The sequence below is a fragment of the Mobula hypostoma genome, chromosome 8 (genome assembly GCF_963921235.1).
Source record: "Mobula hypostoma chromosome 8, sMobHyp1.1, whole genome shotgun sequence".
Lineage (NCBI taxonomy): Eukaryota > Metazoa > Chordata > Chondrichthyes > Myliobatiformes > Myliobatidae > Mobula > Mobula hypostoma.
In genome coordinates, this window is record NC_086104.1 from 124,404,213 (window position 1) to 124,427,401 (window position 23,189).

Sequence of the window (23,189 nt, forward strand, 5' to 3'; positions counted from 1 at the left end):
AGGCATTAGTATTGATCTTTCAAAAATCATTGGACTCTGGCATGGTGCCAGAGGATTGGCAAATTGCAAATGTCACTCCACTCTTTAAGAAAGGAGGGAGGCAGCAGAAAGGAAATTATAGGCCAGTCAGCCTGACCTCAGTGGTTGGGATGATGTTGAAGTCAATTGTTAAGGATGAGGATATGGAGTCACTTGGTGACACAGGCAAGATAGGACAAAGTCAGCATGGTTTCCTTAAGGGAAATTCTTGCCTGACGAAACAGTTGGAACTCTTTGAGGTGATTACAAGCAGGATAGCTAAAGGATGTTGTGGATGTTGTATATTTGGACTTTCAGAAAGCCTTTGACAAGGTGCCACACATACAGCTGCTTACCAAGTTAAGAGCCCATGGTATTACAGGAAAGTTACAGGCATGGTTAGAGCATTGGCTGATTGGTAGGAGGCATGAGTAGGAATAAAAGGATCCTTTTCTGGTTGGCTGCCAGTGACTAGTGGTATTCCACAGGGGTCAGAATTGGGACTGCTTCTTTTTATGCTGTATATCGATCACTTAGATGATGGAATAGATGGCTTTGTTGCTAAGTTTGCAGGTGATATGAAGATTGGTGGAGGGCAAGTAGTGCTGAGGAAACAGGTAGGCTGCAGAAGGACTTAGACAGATTAGGAGATTGGGCAAGAGAGTGGCAAATGAAACACAATGTTGGAAAATGTACGGTCATACACTTTGACTATTTTCTAAATGGGGAGAAAATTCAAAAATCTGAGATGCAAAGGGACTTGGGAGTCCTTGCACAGAACATCCTAAAGGTTAACTTGCAGGTTGAGTCGAAGGTGAGGAAGGCAAATGCAATGTTAGCATTCATTTCAAGAGCTCTGCAGTACAAGAGCAGGAGGGTGATGCTGGGTCTTTATAAGGCACCTCACCTTGGGTATTGTGAACCTCTCTGGGCTCCTCATCTAAAAAGAGCTGTTGGAAAGGGTTCAGAGAAGGTTCACAACGATGCTTCAGGAATGAAAGGGTTAATACACAAGGAACATTTGATGGCTCTGGGTCTGTACTCACTGGATGAGGTGGGGATCTCATTGAAACCTTTCGAATGTCGAAAGGCCTAGACAGAATAGGTGTGGAAAGGATGTTTCCCATGGCAAGGGAGGTCTAGGACAAGAGGGCACAGCCTCAGGATAGAGGGCGTCCATTTAAAAAGGAGATGCGGAGAAATTTCATCAGCCAGAGGGTGGTGAAATTGTGGAACTTATTACAACAGGCAGTTGGTGAGGCCAGGTTGTTGATTAGGCACGGCATCAAAGGTTATGGGGAAAAGGCTGGGGAGCTGGGGTTGAGGAGGGGAAAAACGGATCAGCTATGATTGAATGGCAGAGCAGACTTGATGGGTCAAATGGCCGAATTCTACTCCTATGTCTTATGGTCTAAGGTTGCAAAGTGCTCCTCATATATCAAACCCTTCATTCCTGGAGTCATCCTTGTGAACTTCCTGTGGACTCTCTCCAAAGACAAAGCATCCTTTCTGAGGTATGGGGTCCAGATCTGTTGATAATGCTCCAAGTACTGCCTGACTAATAAAGCCTCAGCATTATCTCCTTACTTTTACATTCTGTTCCCCTTGAAATAAATGGCAACATTGCATTTGCCTTCTTTGCCACAGACTCAACCTATAAATTAACCTTCTGGGAGTCTTCAATAGGTTCAAAGGTACATTTAATGTCAGAGAAATGTATACAATATACATCCTGAAATTCTTTTTCTTCGCAAACATCCACAAAAACACAGGAGTACCCCAAAGAATGAATGAGAGTTAAATGCTAGAACCCCAAAGCCCCCCCCCAGCCTCCCCTCCCACACACAAGCGGCAGCAAAGCACGAGGACTCCCAAGTCCCTCTGCATCTCTGATGTTTGAACCTTCTCCCCATTTAGATAATAGTCCACACTACAGTTCCTTTTACATGCATTATCGTACATTTCCCAACACTGTATTCCTCCTGTTGAAGCCTGGAATATAGTCCCATGATCGTCTGGTCTTGGGGTCAATAATGGAGGTCAAAGACTGAAATTGGCAAGTCTGAATGTCACAGCCCGATGTCTCTGGTTCTGGGCCGGGGAGTGGAGGTTGGAGGCCTAATGTCTGCAAGTCTGAGAGTCCGGGGCCAAGGCCTACAGATTGGAGGCCTGGAGGCGGCCTGTTTGTGTTTTGAGTGAGTCAGTGGGAAGGTGAGCTTGTTTTGCTGCTGTTTTGATTTATGGTTGTTGTTGCTGCCCATGTTGTTCTGCTAACCATTGTGGGCATGTTGTGTTGGTGTTGCAATGTGTGGCAATTTGTGGTCTGCCCCCAGCACATCTTTTGGTGTGTTGGTTGTTACTGCTAGCGACGTATTTCCTTTTATTTTTCCATGTACATGTGATAAATAAATGAATCTGAATCTCGTCAAACACGAGGTCATTACACTGTGCATTAGAACAGGGAAATATAATAACAAAGCAGAATAAAGTGTAACAGCTACAGAGAAAGTGCAGTGCAGGTAAACAGTAAGGTGCAAGATCATAAGGTAGATTGTGAGGTCAACAGTCCATCTTATTGTACTAGGTTCCATTCAATAGTCTTTTTCTCCAGGGTTTGGTAGCAGGGAGGGCAAAGGTTTGCGGTGAGAGGAAAGAGACTTAATAGGAACCTGAGGGGCAACATTTAAAAGCATATATGTGGATAGGAAAGATTTAGAGGTATATGGGCCAAAGATGGGCAAATAGGATTAGCTGAGATGGGAATCTTCGTCAACCCGGAACAGTTGGGCAGAATGGCCTGTTTCCGTACGGTGTGACTCTGTGAGTCTACAGTAATCCCTTATTCTCTGTATTTTTAAACACGAGCTTCCCATCCAACATGGAACTGTTGGCAATTCAACCCTTTCCTGCTCTCGAACTGCTCCTTTTCTCTCAGGAATGGGGTGAGGGAGAAAGGGAAGGGTGAGTAGGAGATGGGAGGAGAGAGGGAGGGAGATATGGAGGAGGAGGAGGAGTGTCAAAGGTGGGAGATGGATAGGAAGGATGATGAACTGAGCTACTGGGACAAGGGTGGGGAAGGTGGATAAGCTACATTGGCCAGCAATAATTTTCTTAAGAAGTGTTGCTTCCTTGGAAATATGATAGATCACTTGAAGCTGAACACAAATGTAATTTCAGACTACTTGTATCACATTGGAATTTGGAGAAACAAAAAATTAACTTTAATTGAATATAATGTGTTTAATTGTGTAACAGTCCTGATAATTTTCAATAGTTCAACTAAGCTTACAAAAAAGGGGCTTTGATGATGACTTTCATTGGCACTCCATGTCCAAAGGCTGATTTATACTTCTGCGTAGTAGCCTACACCGTAGCCTACTCAAGTGGGTTACGCCGTTGTGAGCATTTATACTTGTGCATTGGTGTGTTTGCATCGCTCTGCAATTCACCGCCAAAACGCTAGTTGGCGGTGGGGTTTCTATGCCACCGTGTTGAGTTTGTTCGTGTTGAAACGCAACACGAAGAAACTCAAACTTCAAAGAATGGCGACTGAAACTGAAGGAGGGTGAATTTTCTGTGCTTGTCCGATCACTGAGAGACATGGACGAAGAAATGCATTTCAAATATTTTCGGATGTCGGCAGGTAGATTTGACGATTTGGTTCATCGTCTCCAACCATTTATTTCGCATCATGTACGCGCAGTATACTCAGAGACTGGCAATCACTATTCGAGTTTTAGCTTCAGGTGGAAGTCAACAGGCTGTAGCAGCTAGCTACAAACTGGCGTCAAGCACAGGGTCCTCCATAATTTTGGAGATCTGTAAAGCTTTATGGAAAGCATTGCAGCCAGAGTTCCTTCTCTGCCCTTCAGTCGCTCAATAAGGAGCTATTGCAGTGCAGGAGGAAATGCGATGCTACCAAGCGGACCAATCACAGTTCTTGCGGTCTGCGTCACCGTGACGTGTAGTTACATTTTTGCGCCGGTGCGTGTCAGGTACAGCGTAGGGTACACGGCTACGCTGTACCCACGGCGTAGATTTGACGCAAAAGTATAATTTGGCCCTTAGGCTTCTTGCTTAAGGGTCCAAAAGTAATCAGCCCACATTGGTGGATTCCAGTTGCCCTGACACCTGCGTCTCCGTGCTCGTCACTGACAATGCCAAAATTGGCAGGGAAAAAGTCTAAGTGGGAATGCAGAAAATAAAATTTTCAGTGGCATGTTGTACTTCATGGTTTTGTATGTTTGAAGCGTGTTGTCAACCAGCTACATGTAGTTTGCTGCTCTGTAGTTGCCAAGAAAAATTTCAACAACAGCCTTGAATGCCTTCCATGGGATTTTCTCCAGTGCCACAAGAAGTTCTTCAAATTGCCTGTCACTGATGACCTCTTCGATTTGTGGCCCAACAAAAAATGCCTTCTTAATCTTGGCATCAGTTATTCTGGGAAACATCTGTCTCAAATATCAAAATCCTTCACATTCCTTGTTCATCGCTTTCACAAAGTATTTCATAAGCCCCAGTTTTATATGTCCTGGCAGCCAAAATATCTTTGTTGGGTCTACAAGTGACTTATGTGCCAGACTTTTCTTCCCTGGCAACAACTGCTTACGGAGTGGCCAATCCTTATTAACGTAATGAGATTCTTTAGCACAGCTGTTCTGTTCGCAAATGAAACAACAGTACTTGGTGTAGCCCAGCTGCATTCCTCGTAGCAGCACTACTACTTTCAGATCACCGCAGATGTTCCAGTTGCAGTTGCTGTACTATATGTGTTTCAACAAGACTCCCAAAGTTCGGTATAGTTTTCTTTCCTGTTTCTGCACTGAAGGGTGGACCCTGCCATTGTGTGGCAGCACAGCTTTCAGGCTTAACACTAAAAAATCAATAAGAAGACTCCAACGTTGTGGGTCATGCAGGCAACCCAAAGCACGCCCAGGGATGCCTGGACAAGGTAGAAAACTTCTCAGCTTACATGTTGGGCAACATTTTAATTGACTTGTGTTATGAATTGAAACAACAAATATAGGCCATTCCAAAAAAAATGGTGTATGGTAGGGAAATTTCATGGTTATTTTAATGATCAGTAGCCCAAAATCCATAAGATACACCCAAAAGTATTCAGTAAGCAAAATCTTTGTTGTCCGGTGGTATTGGTTTGTTACTGTCAATTGTACTGAGGTAGAGACTTGCACACTGTCCATACAGATCATTATAACTGTGCATTGAGATAGCACAAGGAGAAATAATAACAGATTGCAGAATAAATGAAAGGTACATGATGACTGATCTCAGACAGAAATGACAACTGCTTATTTTACCCCCCCCCCCCACAATAAAAGCTGTCAACCTGCTGAGTTCCTCCAGCATTTAGTTTTTTGTGTGTATGTTGCTCTGGATTTCCTGCACCTGCCAAATCGCTCATGTTTGTGCAGATTATAGTGTTCCAGTGACAGAGAATGTGCAGTGCAGGCAGACAATAAAGTGCAAAGCCATAATGGGGCAGATTACCAGGTCAATAGTCGATTTTATCATACTAGGGAACCATTCAATGTCTATATAAATGGGATAGAAACTGTCCTAGAGGCTGGTGGCATGCGCTTTCAGGCCTTTGTATCTTCTGCCAAATGGGAGAAGAAAGAAGAGGGGTGGGTGGGGTCTTTGATTGTGCTGGCTGCTTTACCGAGGCAGTAAGAACTGTAGGCAGAGTCCATGGAGTGGAGACTAGTTTCTGTGATTTGCTGAGCTGCACCCACAACTCTCTGCAGTTTTGTGCAGTCACGTGTAGGGCAGTTGCCAGACCAAGTCATGCTGCTTCAGACAGGATGCTTTTTGTTGTGCATTTGGTGAGCAGATGTGGGAAGACTAACTAGTGCCTGTGGAGGGATGTTAGGACGGTGTGCCTACGGTGTAGAAGGGAGGGGTATGGGGTGACTGTAGAAAATGGATTATGATGGGTTGGTGGAGGGGGAGGAGGCAGATACGGGAGGGTAGGATGAGGGACAGGTAAAATAGGAACTGGACAGGTTGGGATGTGGAATGGTGGGTGAGGTGTGGAAGCAAAGCTGGACCAAGTACCTGGGATCCCCGGGGACAAACCCACACTCACCAGGTTCTGCTTCTGATAGATGGCTGGCCACTGTGTGGCATCGTCAAAGTACAGCAGAACATTCTGGCAACAGTTGGCCTGTGGAAAGAGAAAAGTGAGGGAGCGGGGTCAGACATTATCGTTCACCCTTCCACGTTACCAGAAATGGAGAGGTGATGGGGGCCTTAACTTGGTGCCAAGAGAAGCTCCCAGTCCAGCCAATACCCTCCCACTTTTGGAGCTGAGCCCCAATCCTGTGGATCTTCCCTTGCCCATAAACTCCCAACCGACCCTTCCCCAACCCTACATGACCCATCTCCACCCTCTCCAAACGCAACCCTACACAACCCTCTCCGAACTCACCCCTTCCCATCCCTACATGACCTATCATAACCGTTTCCAAACCCACCCCTTCCCAGTTCAACTCAGTCCAACCCAACACTCCCAAAGCCACCCAAAAATACCCTCCGCACCTCAACTCTTCCAACCCCAACTCCACAAATCCAACCCTCCTAACCACATTTCCCTTTCCAAATCAACACACCCAACCCAGTCCAACCACACCTCCCAATTCTCCACAACTCAGCTCTATCTAACCCAGTCTTCCCCAACCAAACCTTACATTCCACAGCCATCTGCAACTGAACACACCCAACCCTTGACAACTCAACTCCATACCACCTAATCCTCCCCAATCAACACTGCCCTCTCCATCCCAGCCTTCACCAGTCCAACTCAGTCAACCCAACACTCCCCAACTAAACCCACTGCACTCTACCCAACCCTCTTCAATTCATTTCAGTCCAATAAATCCTCCCCAACCAAACATTCTTATCCCCAGCTCAACCCACCCAATCCAATTTAGTCAACCCAACCTTCCATAAATTACCCCTTTCTCCCCAAAGCTACCACTCCCAATCCTCCCAACTCAGACCAATGCAACTTTCCCACACTGAATGGAACCCATCCCACCACATCTTAGTCCAACCCAACCCCCAGTTCTAGTCCCTTCTCTAACCCAACACATCCCAATCCATTTCAATCCAACCCACCCCTCCCAATCAACTTAATTGAACCCAATCTCCTACAACCCAACTCGATCTCCCCCAACTCTGCCTTCCCGAATCCAACACTCCTATATTAAACCCACTCCACTCCACCCAACCATTTCCCATTCAGCTCAGTTCACACCAATCCTCTCCAGCTCAACACAGTCAACCATTCCTCCCCTCCCAAATCCAATTCAGATGACCCCCAACCCACACTCCCCTCATCCCTAACACTGCCTAATCCATACTGCCCCTTCCAAAGCTGTCACTCCCAAAATCAGCTGAGACCAATTCAACAGTTCCCAACCCAACACTCTCAAACCCACCTCTCCCAACCCACTAAATCCTCACCAACTGACCAGTTTTACGAAAGCTCCCCAATCAGTTTGGGATGCCCAGGTCAGTTGACCCAATAGCTCTTTTCTGATTGGTTCCTGGATCTGTAGCAGGCCCCCAATACCCCTGCAGTTCCTTGCACTTCTCCACTTCCATCTTCTCCTCTGTTCCATCCTGCCAAGCCTGAAGCTGATCTACCAATACCCCTTCCTCCAACCCCTCCCCATGGTCATCATTGCCTTTGAGGCTGACCCTACCCTCTCTCCCCACTAAAGCCCCACATCGCCATCCAGGGTCACCTTGCCCACCCCATCACATCTCACCAATACCCACCTGACCTCCCACCCCTACACCTCCTCCCAGTGCTAAACCCTTCTCTCCAGCACCCCTCTCAGTCACTGATCCTCCTTCCCTGCGCTCCCCCCCACCCCCGCCACCAACCACTGCGCACTGACGTTCATCTCCTCCCACCGTCACACACACCTCAGGATACTTGAAGTGGAACTGAAGCCTCCCATGGTTGGACAGGAAGCAGAATCTGGTGAGGAACACCCAATCCTGAGGGAGAGAGGTCAGAGGTTACACAAGGGCATGGGTCATAGGTTGCAGCCTGCCTCTGAGGAACTGCCATTTGGCCCCTTCAATCTTGATCCTCACCCTAAGATGTCACTGTTGATCTAGGACTGATTCACACACCATGCCAGCACCCCCCCCCACCTCCTGAACTTTAACACAAATCCAGCAACAGGCCCTCCAGACCACCATATCTGTGCCCATCACAATGCCAATTAACCAATCCCATCTGCCTGCATTTGATCCACATTTTTTGACCCCTGTCTTTTTGCATGTCATTTAAGAGCAACTTAAGTGCCTCTCTCTTACCTGCCTCCAGTGACACCCCCGGCAGCACGTTCCAGGCACCCACCATTCTGTGTAAAAAAAAACTTGCCTTGCACCTCTCCTTTAAACTTCTCCCCTCTCCCCCCAGTTATCCACCATTTCCACCTTGGGGAAAACAGACTATACAACGCACATCTGTAGAAGTTTGACAGATCTTAAGGTCCAGGTCCACAAGTCCCTGAAACTGGCTGCACAGGTTGAAATGGTGATAAAGAATTACGTCATGCTTGTCTTTACTAGTCGAGGCATTTAGATTCCTTTTCCGCACTATTTAATTACTTAGCATTTCTTCATTGTAATGGACAGTCTTGCACTGAACTGCTGCAAGAAAAAAAATTTCACAACGTATCTCAGTGATAATAAACCTGATTCTGTTTTCATTGCAACTGTGCACACATGGACTTGTGCAGACGGCAATAAACTTGGCTTTGATGATTAATTACTTTCCAGACTGCTTTGAATGCTGTCCAACATTGAATGGGCTGTGTGAGTGTCACATTCCCTCCCCCAGGACACTGCTCTGATGCACCTCAGTTTAAATAACCGTCCCTTCATCACCTAACATTGTCCTCCTTGCTTGGGACCCTCCCACTCTCAGGTGTCTCAATATGACAATGCCACATTGCTCTGCTAGTCACTGCGCTCTGCTACCATGAGAACTGTTTAAATTGTTAAACAGGCTCAGGGATGATCTAATGAGGTGTCAGAGAGAGATCTGGTGACTGGATGGAGTCGGAAACGGTAGCCAGTCACACAAATCAGGGAGGGGAGGGATCATTTACTGAGTCAGTGTGGGTGAAATTCAGGCAAAGTCAAAGTAAATGCATTAACAAAGTACGAATCTGCTGTAATATGGTATCCTGAGATGCATTTTCTTGCGGGCACCTGGCCAAGACAATAAAGAAATATGATAGAATTCTTGAGAAACAAAAACTGCCAAACACCATGAGCAGAGACAGGAAGGGAGCAATCACTCTATTGGGAGTATTCTATAGACCTCTCTCCCCTCCCCATAGGAACAGGGCGAGTGAGGAGCAGATCAGAAGACAGATTTTTGAAAGGTACATAAATAACAGGGTTACTCATGGGTGACTTCAATTCTCTAATATTGATTGGCACCTCCTTAGTGCAAGAGCTTTAGATGGTGAGGAATCTGTTAGGTTTGTCTAGGAAGGGTGCTTTAATCAATATGTAAACAGGCTGGCTAGAGAAGAGCCGTACTGGAACTGGTACCAGGCAATGAACCTGGTCAGCTGTCAGACCTTTCAGTGGGTGAACATTTCGGAGTCAGTGACCACAACACACTGACCTTTAGCATAGTCCTGGACAGGGTTAGGGGCAGACAGTATGGTAATTACGATACTATTAGATAGAAACTTGGGAGCATAAATTGGGAAAAGATGTTCTCGAGGAAATGTACAACAAGTTTGGGATAGGTTTGTCCCATTTAGCAGGGACAGGTGGGTAGGGTCAAGTAACCATGGTTGACAAGAAATGTAGAACAGCTGGTCAAGAGGAAGAAGGAAGCTTACTAAAGGTTTAGAAAGCAAGGATCAGACAGGGCTCTCGAGAGTTACTAGGTAACCAGGAATGATGGGACTTAGGAGAGCTAGAAGAGTCTTGAGAAGGTCTTGGTGAGTAGGATTAAGAAAGCCTCAGGGTGATCTGTACTTACGTGAAGAACAGGAGGTTGACGAGACTGATGGTAGGAAGAATCAGGGATAGAAGAGGAATAAACTGCCTGAAGTTCTAGATGGGTAAGGTGTAGCACCTTTTTAGACCCCCCCACCCCTGAGAAAGGATCATGTGAAGCCATGGGAAGCCATTGTATGAGCAGCTGGTGCATATCATAAATCCTGGTTATGCAACCACTGACGCCAGGCAATCTCTGAAGAGTTATTGATAATGGCAGGGATCACCCATCTTGTAATGACACTACCCGGGAAGGCAGAATGGCAATCCACTTCTGTAGAAAAATTTGCCAAGAACAATCATGGTCATGGAAAGACCACGATCACACACGTCATACGACACAGCACATAATGAACAAACCCTTGGAATAATAGACCATTGAGTCTTACATCAGTGGTGAGCAAACTATTAGAGAGGATTCTTAGAGACAGGGTTTACATGCATTTGGAGAGAAGCACAGTCTGATCAGGGTCATCAGCATAGCTTTGCGAGGGGCAGGTCATGCCTCAGAAGCTTGACTGACTTTTTTTTTCAGGATGTCACAAAACAAGTTGAAGGTAGAGTTGTGGATGTGGTGTATAAGGGTTTCAACAAGGTTTCCCATGGTAAGCTCGATCAGAAAGATAGGAACCACAGGATACAGGTAAACTTGGTTGCATGGATACGGAAGGCAGAGGGTAGTGATAGATGCCTGGAGATCCATAACTAGTAGTGTTCTGCAGGGATCTGATTTTTATAAATAACTTGAGTTAATAAATTTGCAGATAATACAAAGGTTACAATGGGACATTGATGGAGTATAAAGTTAATGGCAGGACTCTTAGCAGTTTGGAAAAACAGAAGGATCTTACAGTTCAAGTCCATAGATCTCTCAAAGTTGCCACGCAAGTTGATAGGGTGGTTAAGAGGGCGTATGGTATGTTGGCCTTCATTAGTTGGGGAATTGAGTTCAAAAGCTACAAGTAATGCTGCAAATCTGTAAAACTCTGGTTAGACCTTGCAGAGTATTGTGTTCAGCTCTGGTTGCCTCATTATGGGAAGGAAGTGGAAGCTTTAGAGATGATGCAGAGGACATTTACCAGGATACTGCTTGGGTTACAGAAGAAATCTTATGATGTATGGCTGGGCAAGCTATAGCTTTTCCCTTTGGAGCAGAAGAGGATGAGAGGCGACTTGACAGAGGAATTTAAAATAACTAGGATAGATAGAGTGGACAGCTGGCAAGTTTTTCCCAGGATGGGAAATAGCTAATATGCGAGGACATACCTTAATTGGAGGAAGTATAGGGAGAAGTCAGAAGTTCATTCATTCATTATGTGCCATGTCACAAGAGGTGACATAGAGAGTTGTAGGTATGTGGAACGCATTGCTAGCGGTGCTGATAGAGGCAGATACATTAGGGATATTAACTCTTTGATAGGCACATGGATGAAAGAAAAATGGAGGCCCATATGGGAAAGAAGATCTGTGAAAAGAATGCTGAACGGATCCTGACCTGGATCTGGGCCGTACCCTCCAAATATCCAGACCTGCCTCTCGGTTTTTTTTTTACACTACCTTACTTTCCATTTTTCTATTTTCTATTCATGATTTATAATTTAAATGTTTAATATTTACTATCGATTTGTAATCCAGGGAGCGGGAAGTGCAGAATCAAGTATCGCTGCGATGATTGTACGTTCTAGTATCAATTGTTTGGCGACAATAAAGTGTAAGTATAAAGTATAAGAAGCATTACATTGATCTTGGGCTGAAGCGCTCATACTGCACTGTAGAACACGGTGCTGTGTGTGCATGCGTTGAGGGGGACATAGTTTGCACATTTTCCCTGTGACCAATTGAGTTCCCTCTGGATGCTCCTGTTCCCTCCCACATCCCTATGCAAATATGCCAGTGAATCGCCTCCCCGGTGTGTAGGTGAGAAATTGAATCGGGCTGGGGGGGGGGTGGAGTCAGTGGGGATATGTAATCAGTGTAAACGGGTAGTTGAAGGTCAACATGGACTTGATGGACTGAAGGGTCTATTTTCAGCTGATAAACAATGGCTCAACCAAAATTCCCCCAAATACGTAAGCTTTTTAGAAATATATACACACTTTTTGAGTCATTTGCATTTTTGTGATATCAGCTATAGACCAAAGAAGAGCACGGGAACAGATCCTGTAACCCACCATGCTGAGCAGAACTAATTAAACTAGTAATTAAACAGCTAACTAAATTAATCCCTTCTGCCTACACAATGTCCATATCCCTCTAACCTCTGTGCATTCGTGTGTCATTATAACAGCCTTTTAAACACTGCTGTCATATCTTTCTCCACCACCAACCCTGGTGGAACATTCCAGGCCCCCACTGCTCTCTGCGTAAGAAGAAATTTGCCCCACACATCTCCTTTGAACTTACTCTCACCTTCACTTCATACCCTCTTATTAGATATTTCAACCCTGGGAAAAAGATACCGCTCTCCACTCTGCCTGTGCCACTCATAAACATGCAAACCTCTCATGATCTCCCCTCAGCCTCCAAAGGGAACGCCAAATTTCTCCAACCTCTCTTTATAGCGTTATAGCCCTCTAATCCAGGCAGTGTCCGGGTGAACTTTCTCTGCACCCTCTCCAAAGCCTCCACATCCTTCCTGTAATAGGGTGACCAGTACTGAATGCAATACTCCAGATGCGGCCTAACCAGAGTTTTCTAAAGCTGCGACACAGCTTGCTGGCTCTTGACCTCAGAATAATAAAGGCAAACACACCTTCTTCATCACCCTATCAACCCATCCAGCCTCTTTCAGAGAGCTATAGGCTTGAACTCCAAGATCCCTCATACATCAGTAGTGTTAAGGGTTCTGCCTTTTTACATCTGACCTCCCAAAGTGCAACACTTCACATTTGGCTGCATTAAACTCCACCTGCCATTTCTTTGCCCGAATCTGTAACTGATCTCTATTCCACTGTATCATTTGGCAATCTTCTACACTATCTACAACAGTACTGACCTAATATCATCTGAAAACTTACTGACCCGCCCATCCATGTTTTCATCCAGGTCATTTATATACTGTAAATTAGAGATTCCTGTGCAGATCCCTGCATCACTGTCTGGTATGGGGGGTTACTGCACAGGACCGAAAGCAGCTGCAGAAGGTTGTAAATCTAGTCAGCTCCATCTTGGGTACGACGTACCCAGGGCATCTTTCGGGAGCGGTGTCTCAGAAAGTCAGCGTCCATTATTAAGGACCCCAAGCACCCAGGGCATGCCCTTTTTTCACTGTTACCATCAGGTAGGAGATACAGAAGCCTGAAGGCGCACACTCAGCGATTCTGGAACAGTTTCTTCCCCTCTGCCATCCGATTCCTAAATGGACTTTGAAGCTTTGGACACTACCTCACTTTTTAAATATACAGTATTTCTGTTTTCACACATTTAAAAAATCTATTCAATATAAGTAACACACATCAAAGTTGCTGGTGAACGCAGCAGGCCAAGCAGCATCTATAGGAAGAGGCGCAGTCGACGTTTCAGGCCGAGACCCTGAAACGTCGACTGCGCCTCTTCCTATAGATGCTGCTTGGCCTGCTGCGTTCACCAGCAACTTTGATGTGTGTTGCTTGAATTTCCAGCATCTGCAGAATTCCTGTTGTTTATATTCAATATAAGTAATTGATTTACTTATTTATTATTATGTTTTATTGTATTTATTTTTTTTTTCTCTCTCTGCTAGATTATGTATTGCATTGAACTGCTGCTGCTAAGTTAACAAATTTCACGTCACATGCCGGTGCTAATAAACCTGGTTCTGATTCTGAACACCACTAGTCATTGGACCCCCAGCTAGAATAAGGCCTCTACCCTCTGACAAGCCAAATCTGAATCCAAGCAACCAATTCACCATCCATCTTAATCTTGTGGACAGGCCTCCTGTATGGGACCTTGTCATAGTTCTTACTAAAATCGATGTGGATGATATCTGCAGCTCTACTTTCAACAATCACCTACATCATCTCCTCAAAAATCTCAATCAAGGTAGGAAGACATGTCCTACCCCACACCAGGCCATGCTGACAGTCCCTAATTAGACCATGGTTTTCCAAATGCTTACAAATCCTAACCCCAAGGAAGTTGACACAGGGTTTCTGCAGTGGTCCTGAGTCTCCCGATCAGGGAGGGTAGTGCGTGTCCAGAGCCTGCTGGTGACTCTACACCTCGATACCCCATAGAGATCCCGTTCCCAGACAGCATGTACAGGAAAACCTGCAGATGCTGGAAATCCAAGCAACACACACAAAATGCTGGTGGAACACAGCAGGCCAGGCAGCATCTATAGGAAGAAGTACAGTCAACATTTCGGGTCGAGACCCTTCATCACGACTAACGGAAAAAAGAGATAGTAAGGGATTTGGAAGTGGGAGGGGGAGGGGGAGACCCAAAATGATAGGAGAAGACAGGAGAGGGAGGGATGAAGTCAAGATCTGGGAAGTTGATTGGCAAAAGGGATACAAGGCTGGAGAAGGGGGAGTATCATGGGACGGAAGGCCTTGGAAGAAAGAAAGGGGGAGGGGAGCACCAGAGGAAGATGGAGAACAGGCAAGGAGTTATTATGACAGGAAAGGAGAGAAAAAAATAATAAATAATAATAATAGATTAGGGATGGGGTAAGAAGGGGAGGAGGGGCGTTAACGGAAGTTAGAGAAATCAATGTTCATGCCATCAGGTTGGAGGCTACCCAGACGGAATATAAGTTGTTGTTCCTCCAACCTGAGTGTGGCTTCATCTTTACAGTAGAGGAGCCCGTGGACAGACATGTCAGAAAGGGAATGGGATGTGGAATTAAACTGTGTGGCCACTGGGAGATCCTGCTTTCTCTGGCAGACAGAGCGTAGGTGTTCAGCAAAGCGGTCTCCCAGTCTGCGTCGGGTCTCGCCAATATATAAAAGGCCACATCGGAAGCACCGGACGCAGTATATCACACCAGCAGACTCACAGGTGAAGTGTTGCCTTACCTGGAAGGACTGTCTGCGGCCCTGAATGGTGGTGAGGGAGGAAGTGTAAGGGCAGGTGTAGCACTTGTTCTGCTTACAAGGATAACTGCCAGGAGGGAGATCAGTGGGAAGGGATGGGGGGGGGAACGAATGGACAAGGGAGTCGCGTAGGGAGCGATCCCTGCAGAAAGCAGAAAGTGGGGGGGAGGGAAAGATGTGCTTAGTGGTGGGATCCCGTTGGAGGTGGCGGAAGTTACAGAGAATAATATGTTGGACACAGAGGCTGGTGGGGTGGTAGGAGGATGGGGTGAAAGCAGATGTGCATGAAATGGGAGAGATGCGTTTGAGGGCAGAGTTGATGGTGGAAGAAGGGAAGCCCCTTTCTTTAAAAAAAGGAAGACATCTCCCTCATCCTGGAATGAAAAGCCTCATCCTGAGCGCAGATACGGCAGAGATGGAGGAATTGAGAGAAGGGGATGGCATGGTGAGGTACATTTTCCGCTGTAGGTGCTACCCTCAGGAGAACGTAAGGTTCCTCTCAGTGCCCATTGTCCACTCCCCAGAGGGCGTAACTGCCCTATCACCGGTGTTTAGAAGAGTGCAGCTGGAGTCTCATTCAAGCCTACCAGATATTGAAAGTCCTCAATAGGGTGGACATGGAGGGGATGTTTCCAATAGTGGGAGAGTCTAAATCCAGAGGCAGAGCCTCAGAATAGAAGGACATCTCTTCAGAACAGAGATGAGGAGGCGTTTCTTCAGGTAGAGGGAGCTGGCTCCTTGATGTCACATTGGGAAACCACAGTCAATGCAGATCGGAAAAAGCATTTCCTCTTCGCTGACAAATCAACACTGGCACCACCTCATGATTGTGTGCTTCGCCCACTGTTCCACTCTATCTACAACCACAATTCTGTGGCTAGACACAGCCCAAATGCCATCTGTAAATTTGCCGATGACCTAATTGTTGCTGGCAGAATTTCGGATGTTGACGAGGAGGTGTACAGGAGTTCAGCTAGTTGAGTGGTGTTGCAACAGTTTTGTCCTCAATGTCACTAAGACCAAGGAACTGAATGTGGACCTCAGGAAGGGGAAGTAAGGGGAACACACAATACCCTCACCGAGGAATCAGCAATGGTAAGAGTGAGCAGTTTCAAGATCCTCGGTGTCAACATCTCTGAAGATCTATCCTGGGCCCAATATATTTATGCAATTACAAAGAAGGCACAACAGCAGCAATACTTCATCAGGATTTTAAGGAAGTTTGGTATGTCACCAAAGACCAGCAAATTTCTACAGATGTACGCGGAGAGCATTCTGACCGGGTGCATCACCACACATGGAATGGAGGGGTTCACTTCAAAGGATAGGAAAAAGCTATAGAAAGCTGCAGATTCAGCCAACTCCATCAGAGGCACGAGCCTCCCCATCATTCAGGACATCTTCAAAAGAAGATGCCTCGAAAAAAGGCAGCATCCATCACTGAGGACCCCATCACCCGGGACATGTCTTCAAGCTCATAAGTCTCCACCATCATGGAGAAGGTGCCCGAGCTTGAGAACACACACTCAATGTTTGAGGAACAGCTTCTTCCCCTGCGTCTTCTGATATCTGAAGGGACGTGGTGAACCCATGTACACTACTTACTTAATTTAATTTTATATACACATATTTCTCATTGTAATTTATAGTTTTTTGGGTTATGTATGGCACTGCCCTGCTGCCGCAGGTTTCGTTACATTTGCCAGTGATATTCAGCCTGATTCCGTGAATCTGTGGAAAGCCAGGTCACTGGGTTTACTAACTGTGGACATTGATGAGCTCCACAATGTCAAGGTTATGAGAAGGCAGGTGAATGGGGTTAAGAGGGATAATAATCAGCCATGATCGAAGGCGCTGCAGACTCCATGAGCTCAGTGGGTCCAAATCTGCTCTTGTCTTATGCCCTCCCCATCCCCTCCCGAAGCCTGCACTGGGACCAATCCCATCTCTTGGAGACACTCTCAAGTGTCTGGGGCACATGGAAGAGGTGTACGGGCAACCCACAATTTTCTCCTTCACCATCCATAAATGGCTGATTGTAAACCATAGTAGAACATTGAAGGGATAACGCAATGATTGTAATCGAGAAATAGGTCCCCTTCAAAAAAGGAAAAGAGGGTCCAACACAGAGTGAAGCTCCCTCCACACTGTCCCATCACACACTCCCAGGGTCAGACACAGAGTGAAACTCCCTCCAGCCACCCCACCACACACTTCTGGGGTCAGACACAGAGTGAAGTTCTCTCCACAACGTCCCATCACACACTCCCGGGGTCAGACACAGAGTGAAGCTCCCTCTACACCATCCCATCACACACTCCTGGGGTGAGACACAGAGTGAAACTCCCTCCACACCATCCCATCACACACTCCCGGGGTCAGACACAGAGTGAATCTCCCTCCACACCGTCCCATCACACACTCCCAGGGTCGGACACAGAGTGAATCTCCCTCCACACCGTCCCATCACACACTCCCGGGGTCAGACACAGAGTGAATCTCTCTCCACACCGTCCCATCACACACTCCCGGGGTCAGACACAGAGTGAAGCTCCATCCACACCATCCCATCACACACTCCAGGGGTCAGACACAGGGTGAAGCTCCCTGCACACTGCCCCATTAAACACCCGCAGGGTCACACACAGACTGAAACTCCCTCTAAATCATCCCATCACACACTCCTGGGGTCAGACACAGAGTGAAGCTCCCTCCACACCGTCCCATCACACACTCCTGGGGTCAGACACAGAGTGAAGCTCCTTCCACACTGTCCCATCACACAATCCTGGGGTCAGACACAGAGTGAAACTCCCTCCACACTGTCCCATCACACACTCCCAGGGTCAGACACAGAGTGAAGCTCCCTCTACACCGTCCCATCACACACTCCTGGGGTCAGACACAGAGTGAAGCTCCCTGCACATTGCCCCAATAAACACCCGCAGGGTCACACACAGACTGAAACTCCCTCTAAATCATCCCATCACACACTCCTGGGGTCAGACACAGAGTGAAGCTCCTTCCACACTGTCCCATCACACACTCCAGGGGTCAGACACAGGGTGAAGCTCCCTGCACACCGCCCCATTAAACACCCGCAGGGTCACACACAGACTGAAACTCCCTCTAAATCATCCCATCACACACTCCTCGGGTCAGACACAGAGTGAAGCTCCCTCCAGCCACCCTACCACACACTTCTGGGGTCAGACACAGAGTGAAGTTCTCTCCACAATGTCCCATCACACACTCCTGGGGATGGATGATGGATCAGTGTTGATAAGTTTACTTTTCAATAATGCGACAATGTCCTTGGAAGTGGTTTGAGGAACTCCTCACTCAGATGTCTGCTTCTGAACGCCTCCTGTGTGACAAGGGCAGGAGAGATGGCATTTGGCAGATGGACCCCCAGTGGGAGAGCTGGGAATTGGTGTGGGGACTTGGATTTTCTGGATCACCAGGATAAGGATGAATGGGACAAGATTCCGAGAGCAGGAAACGATCAGGTAGGCAGTATCCCTCCACCTCTACCCATTTCTCTCTGCTCCCTCCCCTCCTCATCCTTCTCACACCTGTCTCCCCACCCTCACTCCACCTTTTCCTCCCTCACCTTCCTGCTCTCCCTCCCACCCACTTTCCCTCCCTCCATTCTCCCACCTCTGACTGTCTCCACTTCTTCCACCAATCTTCTCCCCAATCCTTTCTTCCTCTCATCCCCTTTCCCCTCCATCCGTCGTGCTTCTCTCCTCCTACACACCCTTTCACTCCGTCTTCCTCCTTACCCTGCCCCTCCACCACTTTTTCCACTTCGACTTCCCTCATTCACTCCGTATTCTCCCCTTCCTTCAAATCCCCTCCCATTCTTCTTCCTCATCCTCCCTCTATCCCTTTCTCCTCCCTCCCACCTCCTCTCATTCCCTCCCAACCCTGTGCCTTCTCCCCTCCCTCCCTACCTCGGTGGTGTTGATCTTGCCCCTCACATACTTGGCCCCTGCACCGCTCGGACCGACCGCCGCCGCCAACAGCAGGAACAAGGCGGAGCGCCCGTCAGCGGCCCCGGTCCCGGGCCCAGCCATTTTCAGCAGCTCCGCCGAGCGCCCCCGCCCGGCCCCCCGCCGCCGCGCGCGCTCCCGATTAAAGGGACCTGTTTCTGAGCGCGTGGGCTGCTCGTTCCCGCAGGCTCGGCGCGGAGCGGTGACGCCAGAGAGAGAGAGATGGGGCGGGAGGGGGCAAAGGGAAGTAGAGAGAGCGAGGGAGAAGAAGAGAAGGGGAGGGAGAGAGGGAGATAACGAACAAGCAAACCCAGGAACTATTACAAGAGTCAAATTAAGTCTGGAGAGTTTCATAACGAATGAGTTCACCACTGGTTCAGCCTTGTCCGAATGTATCCAGCGCTGCGTGTGTCACGGTAGGAACAGCACAACGATCGGCTGAAGGACAGCGAAGAATTCCTGGAACAACCACGGAATGAGGGGTTTCCGCTCCGAGGTTAGACTGGAGAGGTCAGCCGCTGTCAGTCAGCCCCAGCGATGCAGGTCCGATCCACACCTGCAGCCTCTATGTGTGTGGGTCACTCTCCTTGTGTATGTGTGTCTCCTTCCTCTCCGTCTGTGCCCCCCCCACCCCGTGTGTGTGTAGTCGGGTTGGGGGGGGTGGTGGTGGTGCTGACGGGGATGTATTGGAGAATAGAATGAGATGAACTTAAATGTGTGGCTGAGGATCAACACTCACTCGATGGGCCAAAGGGTCTTTTTTTGCGCAGTAATTCTCAGTGACAGCTGAAAGTTTGGTTAATATTGGTTAAGGAAGGTCATGGCAGATTTACACAGATTCCCATTATAAACCATCAGGGAGCACACAGTTACCACTCTGGAAAAGATACAAGAGGAGAATTCAGAAGTTTTCCCTAAGTACATCGACCCCCGATCACAGCTCGGAAGCAGACTCTTTGGCTCAACTGGTGCCTGAGATGACCAAGGTGCCTGCCTAAGCTCTTTCCATTTGCTATTTGGCCCATAACCTGCCCAAAACTTTCTAGTTCATGTATGTGTCCAAGTGTCTGTTCAACATTAACTCTACCACTTCCTCTGGAAGAATATTCTGTATACTATATACCCTCTGTGTAAAACAAGTTACCCTCAAGTTCCTATTTAACCTCTCACTTTAAACCCATACTTTCTAGTTCTTGACGCTGCAACTCGGGGGAAAAGTCTGAGAGCATTCACCCTGTCTACACCCTCTCCATCTCCTACACTCCAAGAAATAAAGTCTTAACCTACAAACCCAATCCCTCAAGTCCTGGCAATATCCTTGGAAATATTTTCTGCCTTCTTTCCAGTTTCATAATATATTTCCTATAGCAGGGTGACCAAAACTGAATACAATACAATACTCCAAAAGCAGTGCAACCCCACCATTGCTGCACCATGACTTCCCAACTTCTATACTCTGTCTGATGAAGGCTCGCATGTCAACCCGTGTACCTGTGTTCAGTAAATCATGCACTTTCACTCCTGGGTCCCTCCTGTTCTACAACACAGGGCCTACCATTTACTGTGAAAGTCCTACCTGGATTTGACTTTTCAAAATGCAACACCTTGACTTATTAAAATTAAACTCCATCTGACATTCTTCAGTCCCCTTACTCAGCTGATCAAGATCCCCTTGTGGTTTTGATATCGTTTTTCACTATACCACCTACGTTGGTGTCATCTGCAAACTTACGAACCATAGCATCTGCATTCTTATCCAAATCATTGATATAGATCACAGACAACAATGGGCCCAGCACTGACCCCTGAGGCACAACACCAGTCCAAGAAACAGCCTTCCACCATCATTCAGACGAGATAATTTGCGGATGCAGGAAATCCAAGCAACACACGCAAAATACTGGAGGAAATCAGCAGGCCAGGCATCTTCTATGGAAAAGAGTAAATCGTCCCAAAACACTGACTGTTTACTCTTTTCCATAAATGCTGCCTGACCTGCTGAGTTCCTCCAGCATTTTGTGTGTGTTCTGCCATCAAGCCAAATGTGCATTCAATTAGCCAGCTCTCCCTGGATTCCATATGTTCTAAACTTCCAGGACAGCCTGCCACGTAGAACCTTATCAAAGGTCTGACTGAAGTCCATATAAACCTCACCAGCTTTCTAGGTCACTTTATTAAAGATCTCAGTCATGTTCCTATAACATGATCTCCCACACACAAAGCCATGCTGACTACCCCTAATCAATCCATCTCTTTCCAGATGGATGTAAATCTTCTCCCTCAGAATCCTCTCCAGAAACTTTTCCACCACAGACATTAGACATGCTGGTGAATGAGGTGAGAAGGAGGCATTGGAACCATGAATCTCCTGCCTTCACTAGCTGGGAGGTGGAACATAAGAGTATGGGGACTTGGTACAAATTTCATGACACACTGCTGGAGTACTGTGTACAGTTCTAGTCACCACACTGTAGACAAGAGGCAGAGGTTTATGGAGGTTTTTCAGGACATTATCTGGGATAGAACATTTCAGTGATGAGGACAGACCTGAGAAGCTGGATCTGTTTTCCCTCGGGCTGAGGATGACAGAGGTGTACAGTTTCATCACTGTATTATAGGGAAGAAGTTATTAAGCTAGAAAGAATGAAGAAAATAATTTGAATTTTGCCTAGACTTGGGGACGAGCTACAAGGAGAGGTTGTATTCTTTAGTCTTTGAAAGGTAAGAGATTGAGCAGCAGTATATAAGAAGATGAAGCGCATGGACAGAATGAAAGCACGTAGTCAGTACAGATGAGTAGGGCTGAAGGGTCTATTTCCCTGATGAATCCACAAGTCCTTTTTCCCATCGCTATACTTGTCTGGTACACAGTGATTAGTGGGTTTGCAGCCACCGTTTTGTACCAGTCTCTGGGGAATTTCATTTAAATAAACTAATAAATCAGGTTCATTAAGGGTAACCTTGAAATTACTGAGCTGGGGTAAAAATCCAGGTGGCTTACTGTCCTGGTCCGACAATGTACAGCAGATGCTGCAGCCCAGAAAGCTCACAAATGCCTCTACTTCCTCAGGAGCCTAAAGAAACTCAGCATGTTCCCACTGACCCTCACCTATTTTTACTGGTGCACCACAGAAAGCATCCTGTCCAGATGCATCAGAGTTTGGTACGGCAACTGCTCTGTTCATGACCACAAGAAACTGCAGAGTTATGGACACAGCTCAGCACATCACAGAAGCCAGTCCCCCAGCCCTCTTTGGACTCTGTTTATATTTCTCATCTCCTCAGTAAAGCAACCAGAAGAATCAAAGACCCCACCAACTCAGGACATTCGCTCTTCTCCCCTTTCCCATCAGGCAGAATATACAAAAGCCTAAAGGCACATACCATCAGGCTCTACACCCGCTGTTATCAGACTCTTGAACAGACCTCTTTTATGAGTAGATCGACTCTTAATCTCACAGTCTACTTTGTTTTTGAATTCAAGAACCCTGAGGTAATGTTACAGCTATATGAGACCTTAGTTAGACCTCATTTGGAGTACTGTGTTCAGTCTGGTCAACTTACTACAGGAAAGATGTGGATACCATAGAGAGTGTGCAGAGGAGATTTACAAGGATGTTGCCTGGATTGGAGAACATGCCTTATGAGAATAGGTTGAGTAAACTTGGCCTTTTCATGGAGCAATAGAGGATGAGACCTGATAGAGGTGTATAAGTTGACGAGAGGCATTGATCATGTGGATAGCCAGAGGCTTTTTCCCAGGGCTGAAATGGTTAATATGAGGGGGCATAGTTTTAAGGTGCTTTGAAATAGGTACAACAGGGATGTCAGAGGTAAGTTTTCACAAAGAGAGTGGTGGTGTCATGGTCCGGTCCCTGCAGTCCGTATTCCGGTTCACGGTCCAGTCCATCGACCCTTGCTCCAGGTTTTCCTGTTTACGCTGCTTCTGTTCTTGTTTAGCTCTAACTGAGGCAGCTGATGCTCATTGGGGCTGGCTGCATAAATACTTCCAGAGACCAGGGTGTGGTTGCTGGATTGTTCTTGTTCTTACTCCTTGTATCCCTTGCTCTGCCTTCTGTTTCCTGGCCTGAAGCCT

The 23,189-nt window shown here is 46.9% G+C and overlaps 1 protein-coding gene across 1 annotated transcript in view; it reads right to left on the reverse strand.

Annotated features, from left to right (window-relative positions):
* Positions 1-19,213, reverse strand: part of tmem145 (transmembrane protein 145) — a 152,179-nt gene extending 132,966 nt beyond the window's left edge. Inside the window, exons 1-3 of the mRNA XM_063055262.1 lie at positions 19,055-19,213; positions 7,972-8,046; positions 6,125-6,202 (exon numbers count right to left, since the gene is read on the reverse strand). Of these exons, the coding sequence (XP_062911332.1) occupies positions 6,125-6,202; positions 7,972-8,046; positions 19,055-19,177 (276 nt within the window). The 5' untranslated portion in view covers positions 19,178-19,213. The remainder of the gene's footprint in view (positions 1-6,124; positions 6,203-7,971; positions 8,047-19,054) is intronic.
* Between the last annotated feature and the right edge of the window lie 3,976 nt (positions 19,214-23,189).